This window comes from Peromyscus californicus, unplaced genomic scaffold (assembly GCF_007827085.1).
Source record: "Peromyscus californicus insignis strain IS unplaced genomic scaffold, ASM782708v3 Scaffold_6__1_contigs__length_162567912, whole genome shotgun sequence".
Lineage (NCBI taxonomy): Eukaryota > Metazoa > Chordata > Mammalia > Rodentia > Cricetidae > Peromyscus > Peromyscus californicus.
The window spans coordinates 160,892,903-160,913,129 of NW_026294584.1; the positions used below are offsets into that span (position 1 = coordinate 160,892,903).

A 20,227-nucleotide genomic window follows, 5' to 3' on the forward strand; every position below is an offset into this window, starting at 1 on the left:
GTTATAGGGAGGTGGAGTCTAGCTGGAGAACAGATCACAGAGCACGGGGCTCTCGGGGTTCCATCTGGTCCTGGGCTCCTCTGCCTGACTCCCTGCTTCCCGCAAATGAGGCGGCAGCTCTGCCATAATGCTCTGCCTCATCACAGGCCCAGAAACCACAGAGCCAGCCAACCACAGACTGGAACTGTGAGCTACAACCTTCCTTCCTGCCTTCTCTACTCTCAAGCATGGTGTCACAGTGCCTGAAAAGTGACTGACAGATCAGAGTAAGAGACTAAAGGTGAAACGTTGAGAATGTTTAGATCAGGAGTCCTGAGCAGGCCTCCTTGACAACGTAATGTCTCGGCAGACGCTGAAGGCACAGAGGCCATCGGCAGCGGCAAGTCTGGTCTGTGAAGAAGCAAGGGTTCCAGGGTGCTGGGTGGAAAGGACAGCCTAGACATCAGCGTGGGAGGCAGGAGTCCAGGACTTTGCAGGCAGAAGCCACATCTTATCAGCGGGAGGAGACACACTACCATTCCTTTGGCATGACCAAACATTCCTCAGTCCTCATAAAGAGGAATGGCTAGACTGAAAGTCTGGAAAAAATAAGAGTGGGGCTGCAAAGGAAAATAGAAAGATACTTGTCAATAAAAACCGACTGCTTTTGAAGGCAATTCTATTATTTCCTTCAGGGACAAACTTGTAGAAAAACCCCACAATCCAATTCTTGGTTCCTCTCCTTTCCTGTTCTTCCTATACAGCCAGACTGAGGTCTAGACTTATCTATGAGACCATGATCACAATCTCTGCCTCCAGTGCTTTCTTAATTTAATATAGAAATTTCATTTTTTAAAAAATCATTTTCCCCATAGAGACTTTACTGCCTTCAATTCTTTTTTCCTTGCCTGTGTGTCCATCACAGAATGTCTGGGTACCTTAATCAAATATCCCAGGCCATCTTCACTCTTGTCTAGAGTATACAGAAAGCAGTATGACCCTGCAGAGAGAGAGACCTCAAAGGGGTCAGATCAGCAGGAAGAGACCCAAGATGAACAACATTTCAGCGTTCTCGAGTACAGGGCATGGAAGCTAACGCTTGCACATTCTCAGAGTTGGAAGAATTCTATGACTAAAGATGAGAACTACTGGTAAAAAATCTCACATTTTCAAGCATTAAAGCATTGCAGGTCCCCACAGCCACACATATTAACATATTCTATTTTTTAGCTCTGACATTTAAACCACCCACTTCACTCTTATGATTTATGTTAGTATCAGAAGCATTCAGTAAAACTTTAGAGCAAGTAATGATCTAATAGCCTAAACATGGAAAGGAAAACCCCGAGTGTAAGGTCCTGCAACCAGCCTAACTTTCTCCATCTTCAGTCCTGAAGACCACGGGTTCTTTGTTGAGTCAGGCTCCACTTACCGACTGAATGGAAACTTCCACAGGAACCTCTTCCCGAGAGGAAAGGGGAAAAGGATAAAATGAAAACACGAAGTACCTTTTAAATCAATCAAGGCAATTTTTCAAGGGGGAGTTATGGGTACTGTGGCCTTTGGTTCTGTGTCAGTTCAGTATCTGCAGAGAAGCTTAATGCATTCCTCCTGATTTCAGAGGTCATGCCCAGGGAGGGAAATGACATTACGTCCTTTACAGGAACATGGATGCAACTGGAGACCAGAAAAGACAAATATCAGATGTTTCCTCTTGTATGTGGAACTTGGATTTTATATAGATATAAAACCATATATATATATATATATACACACATATATATATGTATATATATATAAAATACACATATGCATATACACACAAATATATAACATGAAGGTATCTGTATATTTACTATGTAGAGAAGCAGTAGGAACTAGTGGGAGGGGCAGCCAGAAGAAAGGGGAGGGTATGGGCTGAATACGGTGAAAGTACAGGATGTACTTAAGTGAAAACAGTCTGTGTTAAGTCCCCCTCCCCCATTATGTACACTGATGAACACCAATAAAAAAAAAGTTAAGGATAAAAACAAGCAGAATCAAAAGAACGTGAAGACTGCAGAGTAAGTTTTCACATGCTTAGTTTTTTTTCTACTATTGTCTAAATATATTCCTGCATGTCCTTGCTCACGAGCAGAGGTGACTATTTGCAACACGTAGGAAGAACCCCCAAGAATAATCCAGAGAAAAAATATTTACAATAGCCACATGAGAGGTCACCATTACTTGTCTACAAGTCTGATGCTTGGGTTTGGAAGCCAGCAGGGCAGCCAGTGGGGAGAGAGGGCAGTGCAGAGGAAAGCCAGGATGAGCAAGAATCACAGACAACACGCTACATTGCTCTCTCTCTCTCTCTGCCTCTGAGGCCCCACCTTAACAAGGCAAACTTGCAGAAGGCCTGACTCTTCCACTCTAGCTGCTCACACCTGTGCTGGCATTCCCAGCCACCAAGGAAGAGCTCAGGGGAGACTGGAGGCCTGTGACCTGAGCTACTGCAGTCCCCACCAGGAGCAGGCAGCACTTCCTGCTCAATCTACATGAGACTCTGGATCTCAGTCTAATCATGGCCACTTCCCTCCCACCTTCCAAACCTCTCAGAACTGTCTCCTGGGGTCAGCCCTAATGCAGAGCCACCCTGGGAAGAGGGATCTAGAGACAGTCACAACAGAGTGAAAGTGATGGAGTATACAATCCTGTCACACCTTGTTTCACTGCTGTAGGCTCTGCAACTAGTATCATCTGGTCACCTTGTCCTCAGTCAACTTCACCTTTTATGTGAGAAGCATGATAAGGCTCTTTACTATACAGGTATATGTTGTTGGTTGTTTTTACTCTGTGGTCTTTTGGGGAGGCCTGCCACCCAGCTCCCACATAAATCACACAAGGAGGCTTATTCTTCATTATAAATGCCCGGCCTTAGCTTGGCTTGTTGCTAACCAGCTTTTCTTAACTTAAATTTTCCCATCTACCTTTTGCTTCTGGGCTTTTTTTCTTTTCTAACTTCTGTATATCTTACTTTCACTCTTACTCCATGATTTGCTATGTGCTGGGTGGCCGGCCCCTAGCATCCTCCTCTCCTTGTTCTCTCATGCCCTTTCTCCCTTTTTTCTCCCAGATTTCTCCTTGTATTTATTCTCTCTGCCTGCCAGCTCCACCTATCCTTTCTCCTGCCTCGCTATTGGCCATTCATATCTTTATTAGACCATCAGGTGTTTTAGATAGGCAAAGTAACACAGCTTCACGGTTAAACAAATGCAACATAAAGAATGCAACACATCCTTGCACCATCAAACAAATGTTTCATAGCACAAACAAATACAACACATCTTAAATTAATATTCCACAGTAGGTACAGCTGTTATTCTTTATATACAAGCACTGGTCCAGCAAAAGAATTATGTATCAATTGATTATGTTTGTTCTTACGGGAGTTTCCATCTCTCAGTATGTGACATACATTTAATATAGAGAGGATATAAACTTACTTTTACTAAGAAAAAGAAAAAGGTTTATATTTTGATTTGGGATTCTATGAGAACAAAAAGTAAGGTACAAAAATAAGAGAAAATGGATAAACCTTGGGACATTTATAGAGCAGACTACCACTCAGAAGTGAAAAGGAACAAACTCTTCATTGCACAGAACCACCTGAATGAAACTCCAGAGAAATGCTGAGACTTTAAAAAAAAAAAGAAGAAGCCAATCTCAATAAAGTGTGCGCTAAGAAATTTTGCTTATATAACATCAAAATGATAAAATTATAGAGATGGAGAATTAGTGGTCAGGGTGGTAGTTTGTGGGTTAAATGTTAGACTTCAGGTGCGTTGCTCTGATGAGGAAGTATAGAGTTCACGTGATGGAGTGTTCTAGACTTTGTAACTATAGTAGAATCTCAGAAATTGACACCTGTCATAAAACTGCAGAGAACTAAACACACATCAAAATAAATAAAATAGCTGGGGGGGGGGGATCCTAAGGATTATATCAATGCTATTTCCTGCACTCAGGACCACTAGCCCAGAGGTAGCTACACCCACAATGGGCTGGGTACTCCCATATCAATCACTAATTACGAAAAAGCCCTTCAGGCTTGCCTACAGCCCCATGTCATGGAGGCATTTTCTCAACTGAAGTTCTCTCCCTCACAGATGACTCTAGCTTGTGCCAAGTCAACACAAAAAACAGTCGGGACACTAGGCCAACGCTTGGTTCATACCAAATGCTCAAAATGGCTCTTTCCATTCCTTTTTGCAGGTTCAGGTTATACAGGTCTAACTAGACATGGCAGCTCACTGAATCTGTAATCTCAACACTGAGGAGGCTGAGGCAGGAGAGCGGCCATGAGTAAAGAACCATCCTGGGCTACATAGTGAATCCCAAGCCAGCCTGGGGTATGGAGTGACAGCCTGTCTCAAGAAACAAACAAACAAAAAACAGGAGGAAGAGGAAAGGAAAGAAAAACTAAGTGTCTGAAGTCTTCAGTCCACGCTACGGCACTAGAACATGGGTTGCACCTCATTGACTACTCAAGAGGTGGCCACTCCGATTGAAACCGACCATGTGAACAGGACTGGTCTGCTTCTCTTCTGGATAAGGTAACTATTCCAAGTCATACCCTGTTGCTCTCTAGACTCACAACTCAATTGGCCCATTAAAAAAGAGGAGGGGACATTGCTGTGTCTCTATTTGCTTTCTATTGCTGTGATGAACACCACAACCAAAAACAACCTAAGGAAAAAAGGGTTTATGTGCCTTACATGTCTGGACCACAGTTCCATCATTTAGGGAAGTCAAAACAGAAACTCATGCAGAGACATGGAGGAACACTGCTTACTCAGCTTGCTGTGACCACCTGCCCAGGAGTGGCACCACCCACAGTGAGCTGGACCCACCCACACCAATCATTAATCAGGAAACTGTCCACACAGGCTTACCTACAACCAGTCTGATGAGAGCATCATATTCTCAATTGAGCTTCCTTCTTCCTAGATGACCCTAGTTTGTGTTAAGCTGACAAAAAAACAAAACAAAACAAACAAACAAAAAACCTAGCCAGCACTCATCTAGCAACCCACACAGCAAAGGGCCATGTCTTAGAAACCAAACTTCTCTGCATAAACAATGAACACCCAAAAGAGGTTGCATATTCCCCCTTCCCCTGCTCTGCCACCCTGCCCATCAACCCCACCAACTCCCCCTTCTTCACTAACTGCCCCCACCAGGGGTTTGAAGTCAAGAGGTGGAGTTTCTACACAGCCTCCCTCCCCTCCTCCTCTGCCCTGGCAGAACTCCTGTTAGGAACTATTGAAAACACTTGGACAGTCAGCACCGTATATACGTACCCCATCCTCCAGCAGGCATTCAACCCAGGCCCTTTAAATGGAAACTGCTCAGGCCAGGGACCAGGGCTGTAAAAAGTCTGCATATGGAGTGCTGTGAGCTTATACAGCTTCATATTAATCAACAGCCTCACCTATTCAATGAAAAAGCCCACCAAGGAAGCATTCCTATTTTTAAGATTAAAAAAAAAAACACTTGGGAAATTAAAAAGGCTGAGAAACTGCAGCTAAGGCTACCTTGGATTGAAAATCAACACAACTTTCCAAAGATAAATGTTTATAAAACATCCGCTTGGGAGTCAGACATGTTATTTTCTCAGTCTCTTTAAAACATTAGTTTATTTGAAAGAATGACGTGAAAAGCCAACTGCCGGGTTTCCTTTTCTAAGTCATGGGGCCACCTCTCCAAAGCCCTGGGCCTGAAGGTCCACGCTGACTGTTACTTTGCCAACTGTTCCCAGAGATCAGTGCCATGAACTACGGCTCAGATGACAAGGATTGGAAAGCAGGTTTCGGGGCTAATACCCTGTGAGCTGTTGTGTCCTACTCACTCACACCAGCTCAAATGCGGAGCCAAGTTACACTGAATGGAGTTCAGCTCTTGGGTTCCAACCCGTTCTTTCCCCAGAATTCTAAATTCAAGCGGATACCCCACCCTGCTAACGCGTACTTTCGGTCCAGATCAACTACTTCACACCAGAAACGCTGTGTCATGATTCCGGAGCCGGGGAAGGGTCTCTGCGACCCCAGGTAGGTGCCTCACCACTTCGCGCATATCGGCATGGGTCCCGGGGGCTGGCCGCAGCGTGACGGACTCGGAGGCTGGGGTTGGAGATGGTCGGGTTAGGGAGACTATCAGCGGCCCAGTACGCAAAGCCTGGTCCCTGACCCCTCTTCCCAGCTTCTACCTGAAACACTCACAGCCTAGCAGCTCCAGGCGCATCCTAGGCCACCTGATCCGGTCCCCTCTACGCCTCATCTGCCCAGCAGTCCAACCTCCCGGGAGAAGCTAACAACTTGGAGCAACGCCACCCTCTGGAACCCTCCGATCGCCAGGAGAAGACCGGGAAGGTTAGGGAAGGGTCGGTGTGAAGTCAGGTCTACCAGCCCTGAATCCTCAGGAACCTAGCAAGGAGAGCGCAGTCTCAGGAGAAACTCAGTTCCAACTCCGCAGCCGGTACCCCAGGAGCCAGGAAGCGCGGGAGAACCTAGGCTTAGCTGAGAGGACCCGGCAGAGCAGGGAGGTCCCTGAGTACCGCGGAGAGAACCCAAGACAGAAAAAACAAAAAACAAACAAACAAACAAACAAAAATAAACAAACAAAAAACCACACAAAAAAAAACAAAAAAACAAAAAACGGTGCAATGCTTGAGAACCGGGGCAGAGCCTTGAGAACCTGGAGCTGATCCTGGTAAGGACCAGAGGCAGAGCCAGGAGGACTCGGGACAGAGCCTGGCACAGCAGGATCAGGGTCAGAACCGGGAGGGTCCAGCCAGAGCGACGAGGTCCTGGGGCAGAGCGCAGAGACCTCGGTCAGAGAGAAGCCGGGGCTTCGCTGACAGAATACTAGACAGAGCCGGGAGGACCTGGAGCCGAGTAGAAAGCACTGAGGATAGAACTAGGAGCACCAAGCATAGAGCCCAGAGGACCTGGGGCAGAGCCAGGAGAACCGAGCTGAGCAAGGAGGGGCAAGTGCAGAACCTAGTAGACCAGGCTGAGCCGGGAGAACACGAGGTAAAGCGAGGAGAACCGGGCTGATGGCAAGAAGATCTAGGGTAGAGCCCGGCGGACAGAGCTGAAGGGGGGAGGGCACCCAAGAGGAGGTACAGATGGATCCGTCAGAAGTGCCCCCGCAGTGCCACCTCTTCTCCGGGGACAGGTGAACAGACCCCAGGGCGCACGGGGCTCACCTGAAGGACAGCACGCACAGCGGCCGATAGGACTTGTGGCTGGTGCTGTCCGCCAGGCCTTTGCCCCAGAAGTCGTTGGCGAAAACGGCCCAGCGCAGCGGGGTCCCGGGCCGCACGTCGGGGTTGTTCACGATCGCCCACACGTCGTCGTGCACAAACTCGCCCCGCAGTGAGCGGCCGTAGCACAAGCAGCTGGCCCCGGCCAGCAGCGCAGCGGCCCCGGCCGGAATCAGCCCGCAGCGCGGGCGCCGCGAGGGCGCGCGCTCCCCGCCGCCGCGGTCCCCGCGGGTCACCAGCATCGCGCCGCCGGCACGGCCGCTCCCGCGCGGCGCGCATCCTCCCCGGCCGGGGCCCGGGCGCGCGGCGGCCTGCGTAGCTCGGGCATCGCGCGCCCACTGTCCCCGCCCGGGCGCCCCGTGCTCCGCCGCCGCGGTGGCCCAGCTGCAAATAAACAGCGGTCCCCCCGCCTCCCCGGGCCATCGCCGCCGCCTCCGCCCACTGCGCATGCCCGCTCGCGCGCCTCCGCCTCCTGGATCCCGGGACCCAAGGTCCCTAACACCTGGCCTCCGCCCGCGGGCGCCGGGTCCCAAGCGACTAGAGCGCGCACAGGTGGAGAGGGGGCGCTGCTGGGCTGGGGGTGGGGGGAGCGACACGCGGGAAAGCCACTCGGGGTCCCTCAGGGTACGCCCAGCTGCTCTCCCAGACCTATCCCCAGTCCATCACAGCTGCGGAGGGACAGGTCTCCGCCGCCTCCTGGCCGCGAGCCGGGATGCTTAGCAGGTGCGCTGTCTGCACCCCAACACCGTCTCTCCCCAGAGAAGCTAGAGATTAGACACCCGCAGAACAGCGCGAGGACACGCTCCAGCGCCCGCAAGGCTTGAAGCCTTACACCGCGTTGCGCCCCAACCCTGGGAACGCACGCAGCCGTCCCTTCCCCGAAGCTGAGGGGTGCATGCCGGGCTGTGGACTACCTCCTTGCAGTGTTTGGCGCTGCTGCTGCTGGTGCTGTGCTGCTGCTGCTGCTGCTACGGTTTACAATAAACCCTGGGTTTGATTTTTTATTTCCATCCGGCTGACTCTTCCTTTTGTTTTTCCTTTAAACTCTTAAGCAATGAGAGGCGCCGAACACATCACTTCTGGCGTTCTTTTGGTTTTGGTTTTGAGACATTGCCTTACTCTGTCGCCCTCTGGCATTGGTTATGGAAGGAGTCAGGCTGTCCTCAAATCATGGAAATCCTCCTGCCTCAGCCTCTCTGGCCCAGCTACTTTACCTGCTGTCTTACTGGATATCTTGGGTGTGACTATTGTCTCCTGGGTAGTGCATGCAAGACTGCCAGCCCTGTTAATACAAATTAAAACTGCAGACCGCCCTGGCATTGCCTCTGACTCAGAAACTTCCTGTCTTTCCCGAAACTGTGCTACTTTTGAATGCCAATCACAATATGTAAATAAATGAGGCATTCCAGAGTAACACCGAATTCCCCTAGTATTGAAAAGCCTGTTAATTCTTTCAGGCCACTTGTGAACTGACATAGCTTTATTACTTAAGTTAACTGAGATTTCCATACATCCAGACCACAAACCTCAAAATAAAGTCACCATTAAAACAGACAGACAAACAACAACAACCAATAAAAAAAAAAAACTTTGGACAAGAAAGAAATTTGAAACGTAAAGGAGAATTTGTTCTTTGAGCCTTCCAATGGCTCCTTAATTTTTAACACCTGAGCACTTAATTCAATAGTTCTCAGATTAACAGGAATGCAGCCCAAGACGTGACAACCCATTTTACCTCTTTTGATGTTTTATTTATTGTTAGTGAATTAAAATTGGTGTCAGAGAAGCAAAGCCGAAATCCTGAGCCCTAGTGATGGCTTTACCAGAATATCTGATCCTCAATGGCTGCTCTAGCCAGACCCCACACACCTGTGTCTTTAGCTTCCTCTGTAGTAATAAAAAAATGGATTTACCTGGTATACACTGTGCTAAGGAAAGGTGGAGGCACAAGGCTGCTCATGTACTCTGTGTGTGTGTGTGTGTGTGTGTGTGTGTGTGTGTGTGTGTGTGAGAGAGAGAGAGAGAGAGAGAGAGAGAGAGAGAGAGAGACCATGTGAGAGAGAGACTGACTTGTATCTGTGTGTATGACGATAGGTGTATTATGTGAGAGACTATGTGTGTGAAACTGTGTGTGAGAGAGAGACAGAGACTGTGTGTGTGGTAGACTCTCTGTGAGAGTCTGTGAGAGAGACTGACTGTGTGTCGGAGCACTAAACAACACAAGAGGGACATTTCCCAACTATAACTGGCTCTCTAGAACAGTAGCAGCAGAGCCCTGCCCTGTAGAAATGGTCGCTGATGAGAGGCCAGTATGTGTGTGATGCACAAGAGCTATCCAGGGACAATACCCTAAACCCAGGAGAGACTCCAAACAGATTCTATGGAAGTTCACTTCCTCACAGCACTCCTGCTACCTTCTCAAGAGGCACGCTGCCCTATCTCAGCCATTTGGGTTTTTAGGTGGAGCAGAATCAGTGCTGTCAGTGATGGTGACCTTGCTGGAGGGTGACTGGAGCTGAACCTGCAGAGAGAGGGAAGAAGCATTCCGGAAGTGATGGTGACCTTGCTGGAGGGTGACTGGAGCTGAACCTGCAGAGAGAGGGAAGAAGCATTCGGGAAGCAGAGACTACCCCCCAGGTTTCGTGACGTTTGCACTCTTTACTTCAAATGTTGGATTTGAGGTCCATTCAAAATCAAAATGGTCCCTAACTTACAAGGTTCAGCCTAGGGCCTTCCAGTTTGTCAGTGATGTGAGAGCCATACACCTCACAGAAACCAAACTTTGAGGGTTGGGTTTGGTATTCCTGAAGCTCCAGGAAGCCCCACTGACACCATGGTGTTCAGGTTAAGCTTGAAGTTCCACAGGTTGGAAGTATTAAATGTGTTTTGATGTATGACATCTTCAACGCCCAACACATTGTTCACAACATATATTGTGAGCCCAGGAGCACCTGTAGGAAGATTCTCCTGGAGTCTCATTTCCTAACCCAATCAGCTCCATGCCGTAGAGTGCCAGTATGAGACAGCACCAGCCATCAGGCTGGCTGATCCTCTCTCAAGGTACAAAACACTCAGCTAATAAAGGGGCCCAAAAGGAAATTAGATTTAATATCTTGCTACTTAGTCTCCAATTATTGTTAAGATCTTGGTAACTACAGGAATACTACCTTCTAAGACATCCGTGTCCACCCAGAGCCATCTAAAACAAACAATCCCAGAAGTGCCCTTGAGGCTCAGACAGAGTCATTCATACACATCTCAAGAACAGAATTCCTGAACACTAGAAATAAATCAAAGGCAAGTCAATATTTTAATAAAACCGATTTCAAATTAACTACAAAGATTCTTTGCTTTGCCAAACCTTAGTGAGACTTCATAAGCTTATCCTAGGACCCTAGATTATATGCACTGCCCTAAAAAATTCAATTTTAGCAAAGAGACCTCTTAAATTTGATAATCATGAATATCTGATCAGGTTTATAGTCACCATTCACTCAGCAATGTCTGACTACCTGGACTACAGAATTATCCTGGCAGATCAGTTCAGATAGAAACTTCTTACAGCTGTTATTTTTCTTGATACTGTGATAAAATACCCGAAAGCTCAACCCAAGGGAGAAAGGGCTTATCTGGGCTCACAATGTGTGGAGATGCAGCACATTAGGCCAGGAAAGGCAGAGAGGTGAAAAAAAAGTGGCAAGATCATGCTCGAATCCAAGATGAGCAGGAAGCGGAGGTAGGATAGCAAGTAGGAAGGCCCGCCCCCATTGGCCCACTTCCTCCGGTATGGCTCCACCTCCTAGAGGTTTCACAATCTGCAGGAACAGCACCAAGCATTCAAATAATTGGGGCGGGGGGGGGGCGGGGGGGGGGGCGAGTATTTTGCATTCAGAGCCCAGCACCTTCTTAACTCTGATATGGTATTTTAGCAATACCCCATCCACTGACACTCCACCCCTCTCCCTGCACACACGCAGTTGGCTCCTGAATATCAGTTCCCACTCCACTCCTGGCTTCATTCAGGGTTGAGCCTGATCCCTTTTTCCACAGCAAGATCTTGTTGCCATGGTTCTATGCCTGTCACCATTATCCCGAATAAAGTCAGCCTGACTGTGTTTTAACAAGTATCATTCAATAATTTGTTTTTCCTTGAATAAGGTCCACTGTGATTTTTTCATCCTAACAATACTCCCTAATCAGGTAGGTTATATACAGGAGATCAAGTGCAATGTTACAAAGGCAGAAATTTAGAAAATGATTGACAACAATACTTTAAAATATTAATTTTTAATGTTTAGTGATTTAAATATTATCTCTTCTTCAAGACAACCCTGTAAGCAGCAGTGCTCCCAGACTTGCCCAATACCTAGCAGTGTGGAGAGCAGTCTGGGATGCCATGTCTGCAGTAGGAGCTGTGGTCTTCCTGAGTCTCAGGCTGGTGGCTGCAGAGATTGCATCCCCAGGAGATAAGATGGACTTTACATGGAAGTAAACTGGCTTCCCTTTCCATCCCTGAGGCTGTACAACAGTTTCACATAGCAAACAGGAACATGTCTCAAAAACATCTGTTATCTTTAACATTCCATCACTTGGACAGCAAACCTTGTCACCCTGCTCCTACAAGACAAAAGTACACATGTGAACATTGCCCTGTACCATGTAGAAGAAAGGAAAATATCTTTTTCCTCCTGTCCTTTTTGGCTTTATCTGGGTCTACACAATAGATTGCAGATTAACAGGAAAGGCTATAAACTGATTTAATATATTATTTGAAAGACCCAGGAGATATACAAAAATGAAGACCCAAAGACAGTTGAGCATGGTATATCTATATTTTTTTCATTATCTTTTATGTGAATAGATGTGTTTTGCCGGCATGAATGTCAGCATACCACGTGCCTGGGACTTGAGTTACAGAGAGTTGTGAGCTGCTATGTGATGCTGGAAATCAAACTCTGGTCCTTGAAAGAACAGCCAGTGGGCACTCTTAACCACTGAACCCCTTTTATACCCCAGCCTGGTGATTTGTTTACTTGTTTGTTTTATTCAGTTTGCTGGAGACTAGAAGATCATGGGATAGAATCATGATAGGATTGATGGTGTGAGTGACGGTAGTAACCAGGGAAACTTGGCAAGGCTGATCTGCCACCGCTTTGCACAGCTCCTAAAACTAGACCTGACTGGGACAGTGAGGGAATGAGGAAAAGACAGACACAAGGACGCACAAAAAAGTTGGTATCAGGTGGGGAGAGCTCTCTGATGGAGAAACCGCAGCACCCTGGAAGCTGAGAGAGTTTAATATATATATATATATATATATATATATATATAGTTGATCAAGGAGGCAGAGTTATTGCATACAGCCTAACAAGAGGTGGGGTTATTATACACAGCTGAACAAGGAGGCAGGTTTAACTAATCTTAGTAGGAGCAGGCTCTGGAGGGGAGCAGACTTTAGGCCATAAATATCTGGGGGGAAGAAAGCTGTGCTGGTCATTTTCTGCACACACTATCAACATTCACATTTGGATCGGGAGGGAAAGCTTTGCAATTTCCCATGGGTCTGAGGCTTTAGGATCCTAGATGTGTGGTGCCCATGTCTGTCAAACCATACACACTCATCAGCACTTCACACACACAGAGGGCTTCCTCTGCTCCCCACACTAATCCAGTCAGGTTCACTCTGGTGCCTCCATGTTTGGAGACTGACACCTCTCCACCTCTTAAGTGCTGGCTGTAACTGCTCAGAGCTTCAGTGTTGTGTTCAGTGACAGTTCAGCACAGTTCCCCAGTGTGAGGCCAGGTCCAGAGGGAGGTGTGAAGTCAATGGGGACATTCCCTCAAGAAGGGGTGGCCCCTGGTCCTTCTCTTCTCTTTTGTTTCTTCCATAAGGTGAGGGTGTTTGTCCCGCCACACACTTCCCACCATGACCAGTCTAAAGCAGTGGGGTCCACTGACTGGGAGCTGCAGCCTGGGAAAGTGTGAGACAAAAATAAACCTTCCTCTTTGAAGTTGATTGTCTCAGACAGGAGCAGTCCTGTGACCAGCTTCAGACAAACGCCCTTCTGTACGTTCAAGTGAAATGCCCAGTGTACTGAGGAGCCATACCGTGGAATGAATGCCCTGATCCCCATCAATGAAAAGACTGACTGAGTTCTCCAGAGAGTTTGGAGTCTCTGCGTTTGAAACTGCTGCCACATACAAGTAAATATCCTCTGTCTTGGAACTTAAATTTAAGTCATTATGCACAACAGAAAAGAACACTGTTTTCACACGAGCAAGTGTTACATGCATACATTTTAATCTTACACTTATAAATCAAAATGCTACTTTTAGTTTCTCATACACCAGCTACAATTTACACAAAATGTCAGAAGCTCTAAAATGCCATTGTATAAATTTACACTTAAAATTAAATCCAGAGTCACACAGAACAAGGTTGTACGAAGAGTGCAATTTATAGGTAAAACTCCTGGGTCAGGTTCATGAGCTCTATACAAACTTTATATTTTGAGATAATTTATCAGACATTTGGCCCAGTGCTGCCGTGGCCTGTAACACATTCTCAACAGCTCTTGTAACCACTGGACCAGTAGAAAGAAGTATCTCAAAGTCAAAGATGACCAAAAAAAAAAAATTCCTGATCATAGTATTGATCAGGTATTATGCTCACTCAGGTCCACCTTGTGCTACACAGAGACATAGAGAGAGCCTCATGGCAGTGCTCTACAGGGTTTCCAACAGGTGGAAACCATCTGTAAATAAGACCAAGAGCTTAGGAATAATAAGGCAACTTTAAAATGATAAGTTTTGAGCATTTGTTGTTAGTGGTGGGTAAGAGGGAAGTCGAGACACAGCTGCGGTTTGAAGAGATCTTTTCAGAGACGTCTACTGGGTAAAGTGGGATTCTTCAACACAAAAAAGAATTTCAGGATAGGTCAGTATGAAGCAGAGCTTGAGTTTATTAAAAGAAATTTTAGCATAGACTCAAGCACAGGCATTAACAAAATAAGAGGCACACAGGAGAGGATAATAATACACATATAAGGGAGAGGCCATGTATGTGACATCTGAAGTTACATTGTTCAAAAAATTTCTGAATCTCCCCCCCACTCCCCCTTCCCCTCTCCCTCCCTTCCTCTCTGTAAGTAAGATGCAGGATGGTTCCTGAAGCACTCCAGACAGCATTGCAGCTGTCAAGGTAAAGGCTCACAAGAGGATGAACAGGGCAGTTAGGTCACTTTTTAAAAAAAACTACAAATAAAGTTCATAGTTTTGTTCATGAAATTCCCAGAAAATTGCAAATTTATGGCTTTGAAAGGAGTTAAGAGCATACTTCAAGGTCATGTGCATGCAAGCCTTAAACATGGCTCATTGCTATTTTAACATTCTTATTTGAAAATATCTCTATATAAAAGGAATATTGTGTCTTTGTAAACCACCTTCACAGCAAATGTTAACTGTACTGAATTATTGACTCTCAGCTGGTGAGCTACTGGAACCTAACTCATCCCATGTCTCCTTAACTTCCTGTCTTTCTATCCTCATTTATTATTTTCATTTTTAAAACTTAATTTTTGATAAAGTCCATGTTTAGTATCTGGCTCATAAAATCCCTCAGTTGACTCTATTCCACCAACAGAATAGTATTGGCTGTGATTGGAGTTCTAGTTTTGTAACTTTGAATTGAATGGTAAATATTGGAAGGTTATCATATTTTTTTTGGAAGAATGAAGTTCTCCACAGACAAGTCTGGCCTTTGACCTTGGCCCCTGGGGAGTATCTAGAACATTCTGCCTCACAGGAGTCTCTTTGCTGGTGCTTCAGTGCTGGATCATCTAGCGTGGATTAAGGTGGGGTTTGGATCACAGCCAGCATATCATTTCTGATCTCTAGGGAAACTAGAGACAACAAATGTGCTGGAGACCCATTGATGGAAACTCAAAACAAGCCTCTCTGGCATCAGGATTGTTTGGGGCTCAAGGCAATGAGCTCTGGCACCCTTTCTATCCAAAAGCAGGACATCTATGTCCATTTCTAAAGACAGCTATCTCTAACAGACCAGGAAAGGAGCTCCCCGAAGACTAAGGACTGTTAGTGTCACAACAGACCTTACTAAACAATCCCTACCTGCCACATGTTTCCTCCCTTTCTTCCAGAACCTTACCCCTCTCAAAGAACTCCTTCTTTTTCTCTGCTGTAAAGTTATATTAACAGGGGCCAGAGAGGCAGTGCAGCAGTTCAGAGCCTGGGCTTCATTCCTAGCACCCACATGGTGGCTCACAACCAAGTGTAACTCCAGCTCCAAGGGATCAAACACCCTCTTCTGGCCTCCACGAGCACCAGGCACACACATGGTACACAGACATACATGCAGGCAAAACACCCATACACATAAAATAAAATAATCAAAATAACTTTAAAAATAAAGTTGCATATAGGCTCTAAGTTTAACTGCCTTTTTGTGTTACAATCCTTTGGAAGCTCCCATGCAAATATGTGTAATTAAATCTGCTATTTCTCTTATTAATTAGTCTTTCTGTCATTTAATTTGCAGAGTGCTTGGACAATGAACCAAGGAAGGCAGAGGAAGAAAATCTTTCTTCCCTACAGGTGTTAGCTCCAGTCTGGAATGCTGAAGACTGAAGGTCAGCCACACACAGATCGTGTGACACCAAAGCGTCAAGTGAACCTCTGGGTTGGGAGTAATCCCTGCACATTGTCACATAGGAGAGTGGCAGGTACCCAAAGAGCAGCAAGTCCTGGCTCTGTGGGGGAACACAGGAAGCCTGTGTCCATCTCTTCTGGATACCACCCAGTGTGCTTCTTCAATTGGCTGACCTTCATCTGTGCTGCTCCCTGTAATAATCCATGGCTGGGAGTATAACGTTTTCAATGAATTCTGTGAGCACTTCTAGCAAACAGCCAGATGGACCATGATTTTAAAAACTTGCAATTATTGTCCTTAGCACTGTTTCTCTACTTCTAATTTTTTTCTATACTACAAAAATGTGTGTGTGTTTGTAATAGTACTTTTCCATCTGAACCACCAGCCCACAAATAATGACACAGAGACTTTTTATTAATTATAAAAGCTTGGTCGTTAGCTTAGGCCTGTCCTACTAGCTCGTATAACTTAAATTAATCTACTTTTATTAATCTACGTTCTACCACATGACTCACTTATCTCTACTCTACCATATGTCTGGCCTCTTCCATGTCTCCCTGGCATCTCCTGCGTGCCTAGAATCTTCTTCCCTCTCTATTCTTTCTCTGCTAGGAAGTTCCACCTATACCTCCTTCTGAGCTTTTGGCCGTTCAGCTCTTTATTAAATCAATCACAGAAATATATCTTCACACAGTGTACAAATATCTCTCATCATGTGTTCAGTGTGTGCGTGTGCGTGTGTGGGGGGGGCAATATGTGTGCATATGCATGTAATAGTCACAGGTGGACTTTAGCAGTCATTCTCCAGGTCTTGTACAATTTATTTTTTAAGACTGTTCTCACAGGCCTAGGAGTCACCAATTTGGCTAGTCTGGCTGGCCGCTGAGCCCCAGGTACCTGTCTGCCTCTCCCATCCCTAGATTACAGATATTTGTCACAATCTGGCTTATTTTGTGCAGGCTCTAAAGGATCAAATTTTGGTGCTCATGCTCATGAGCCAACTGAGCCATCTCCTGAGCCCAAAACAAAAGGTTTTTAATGGGTACCAACCCAGTCCAGAACAAAGATACCCCCCAAACCTGCAGTGTTAAAATCTGTTCTTTTTCACCACTGAGAGTCTCTAGGAAGAGTTTCAAAAATAAACAAAGCTTAAAAAAGTAAATAAACACCCCCTATGTGGGCTGCTGGGGTGAACATCGAGTTTGAAGAGGAAGCAGCTCAGTTCCAAAGGCTGTTGCACAGAGACTGGACAATGAGAGCCGAGAGTCTGGTCCGTCTACATAAAATATTTATTGCGCTCATCAATATTAAGTAGGTTGTGTCCCAGTCTGTACAGTCAAGCTCTGTTTTAATGTATTAATTTAATGCCACCTCTTTACATTTTATTAAATTACAAAAATGATCTAGTTAAGGAATGATTCCCTTCACAGAGGGTCCCAGGGCCCACTCTGCCCCAACATCACCCTTTAGCAGCTTCAGAGACATCATTTGTGGAGCCTGTGTTAAATGAAGATGAGAGAACCCTTGTTTCAAAGTCGCTGAGTTTACTTCTGTGACCGTATAACTGACCAAGAGACCATTCCAAACATGCAAAGAAAACAATAACTCTATGGCAACGGGTAAGGCTGTCCTTGGTGCCAATATATAGCTAGGACGACCTTGAATGACTGATTTCATGCCTCAACCTGCTAAGTTCTGGGATTACAAGTGTGTGCCACCATGCCTGATTGAACTTGGGGCTCTGTGTATGCTAGATGAGCACTCTCCACACTAAGCCATCCCTGGGTCTTGCAGGTTTACATCATAGCTCACCAGTTAGAATGGTCTAAGCTATGAGCTCAAATCTCCCTTCCCAGGCTGCTGACAGGAGTTTGTAGGAAGAGCAGGGAGAGATGCTGCTTCCTGAGTGGATGATAAGAAGAGAACTTTGCCATACAGTGTCATTGACCAGACAACCTGGCTTCTGTGAATTGTCTGTGAAGGGCCTGGAGGCTTCTCCTGATTGGCAACCCAAGGAATTCCGTCCAGGTATGCCCAAGTCTTAGCCAGTTTCAATGGCAGGCATTCCACCAATAGTGGAAGCCTTTTGAGCACTGAGTCCACTGAATATAGCATTACGATTCCAGACTGTGTACACCCACAAGGCCAGGATTGCTTCAGAGGGAGCCCTATGCACAGAATTTTCCAACTCAATCTTGGGGCATCCAGAATTAATGGGCTTGGGGAACAAAGGATCCGATACGGTTCCCACCATAACTCAGTGTCTGGCTTTCCACCCTTTTATTAAAGGAGATGGAGAGCCCATCACAGGAGTTTATCGCTGCTGAGAAGTGAAGGTTATATCTGGAGATAAACCTCTCCCCTTGGGAAATAACTGTCGGCCATCTTTCCTCACTGTGTTGCCTTATTTCTTGGACTATTTTTCCACATGTGAATGAATCAAAAGAGATGGAAGTGACCTTTCAGATCCACTGTAGCTTATAAGAAATGAAAAATGTCTTTCAGATTCATTTTTGAACATTTTTCTTGTTATTATTTTTTTCTTTACTTCTTTTTATGGTAGTTTTAAATGATTTTAATCTTTACTCATCTCAGATGAGAGCAGAATATTGTGTCTTTTCTGAGTCTTGCCTCATGGTTGGTCTCACAGACTCTATTCTTTCCTGTTTTTCTATGATTTTTGTTTCCTGGTTGTTTGTTTGAGGGAATCAGGGAGGGATTTAGCCAATTGAAAAACTTATTTCAAAGAATGAACATTGCACCTGCCTCTAAGAAACTGCAAATAATGCTGCTCACTGCTGATGCACTGTGCATATGGAAACACCTAGTTATTATTTTTCCTGCTTATGTTCTGCCCAGGATTCAGATAACAGCTACAGAATGGCAGCATCCAGAGTGGTGGTGATGTAAACCCATACCAGAACCTTCTTGTTCTCTGTGCCCATAAAACACCCAGCTAGCTCCAGAGGCATCGTCACAGCCAGATCCACACACCCTATATGGATATAAAGTTAGCACCTAGTACTCTCACATCTATGTACTGTCTGTGTCTGCCATCTACTTCATGCTGAGCTTTAGATGTTATCAGTGTCGTTGGAATAAAGGTATTTCTACTAAAATTTTAAACAGGAATAAGAAGATTCTAATTTGGTATTTTAGAGGCAATTTCCATAATAAGTTTTCTGCTATTAAGTTGCCATATTTCTATGAACAATATACCTAGAAAGTGAGAAACTGCATAAAAATACCATTAAGAACTATTTTTAAAGACATTTCTGCACAAATAAATGCTCTTACAGTTGACTCTGTCTTCCCCACAATTAAAATTTGTTCTTATGGATAAAGATGGATTCCATTTTGTCTCTGTTCCCTTATTGCAGTGAAATTTTGATCCCCCAAGTCTCACACCTGCACAGGAGCTAATTGCTCTCTTCTGTTTCCAGTGTTTTCTGGGCAAGCTGTACAGAGAGCAAGACCTCCTGGCCAGATCGCTGCCAGACAGCACTCTGATCTATAAGAGAAGCTGGAGTGCGCTAGGCGGTGGGGGTGGGGGGAAGACAGCAAGAATTGAGCAAAGCCAGGAGCTTTGAGGACGGCCTGGCTTGCCGCTAGGTGCTCAGAAAGGCAAGCTTTGATGGAAGATTATGATCCTGATAGAAATTCAGTTCCCCGTTTTCTCACTGCTTCTCTCTCTCATTGTCTCTGTCTCTCTGTCACCCTCCTCCCTCCTTCTACATTATTGTGAAATAGAGAACCTACTACAAAGCAGTCCTGAGGTGTCTGCTTCCCAGTCCCAGACCATTCAGTTATTTTTGAATGACAACATGGCTGCCCACCTACCTCAGCTCCCAGGGCCAGGGAGTATGTTCCTCATCCATGAGTCACTAGGCTTCTCTGCTTTTCTTTCTTCCTTCCTTTCTTTCTTTTTTCCTTTCTTTCTTTCTTTCTTTCTTTCTTTCTTTCTTTCTTTCTTTGAAAGTTTGAAGCCAGAATCAATGTATTATCTCACCCTCAAAAAGTGTGTCTGTGTGTGTCTGGGGTGGGAGGTACTTTTTCCTTTCCAACGTATTAGCCTTTACCTTCATGGCTTGAGTTTCAAATGGTCACTTCAGAGGCTTGTTTTCATATCCCCTCAGTTATAAAAGCAGCATATTTCATAACACACTGGCAACACCCTCCACTATTTTTTGTTTGTTTGTTTGTTTGGTTTTTCGAGACAGGGTTTCTCTGTGTAGCTTTGCGCCTCTCCTGGAACTCACTTGGTAGCCCAGGCT

General features: G+C 45.7%; 1 protein-coding gene and 1 long non-coding RNA gene across 2 annotated transcripts in view; one reads left to right on the plus strand and one right to left on the minus strand.

Annotated features, from left to right (window-relative positions):
• Positions 1-7,542, minus strand: part of Tmtc1 (transmembrane O-mannosyltransferase targeting cadherins 1) — a 225,567-nt gene extending 218,025 nt beyond the window's left edge. The window contains 1 exon segment of the mRNA XM_052719103.1: positions 7,229-7,542. Within this exon segment, the coding sequence (XP_052575063.1) occupies positions 7,229-7,527 (299 nt within the window). The 5' untranslated portion in view covers positions 7,528-7,542.
• On the plus strand, positions 1,879-19,257 carry LOC128098244 (uncharacterized). The gene is made up of 4 exons (XR_008214175.1): positions 1,879-6,068; positions 9,746-9,922; positions 13,298-13,489; positions 15,843-19,257. It is a non-coding gene; the product is annotated as an uncharacterized LOC128098244 (long non-coding RNA).
• Positions 19,258-20,227: the final 970 nt, after the last annotated feature.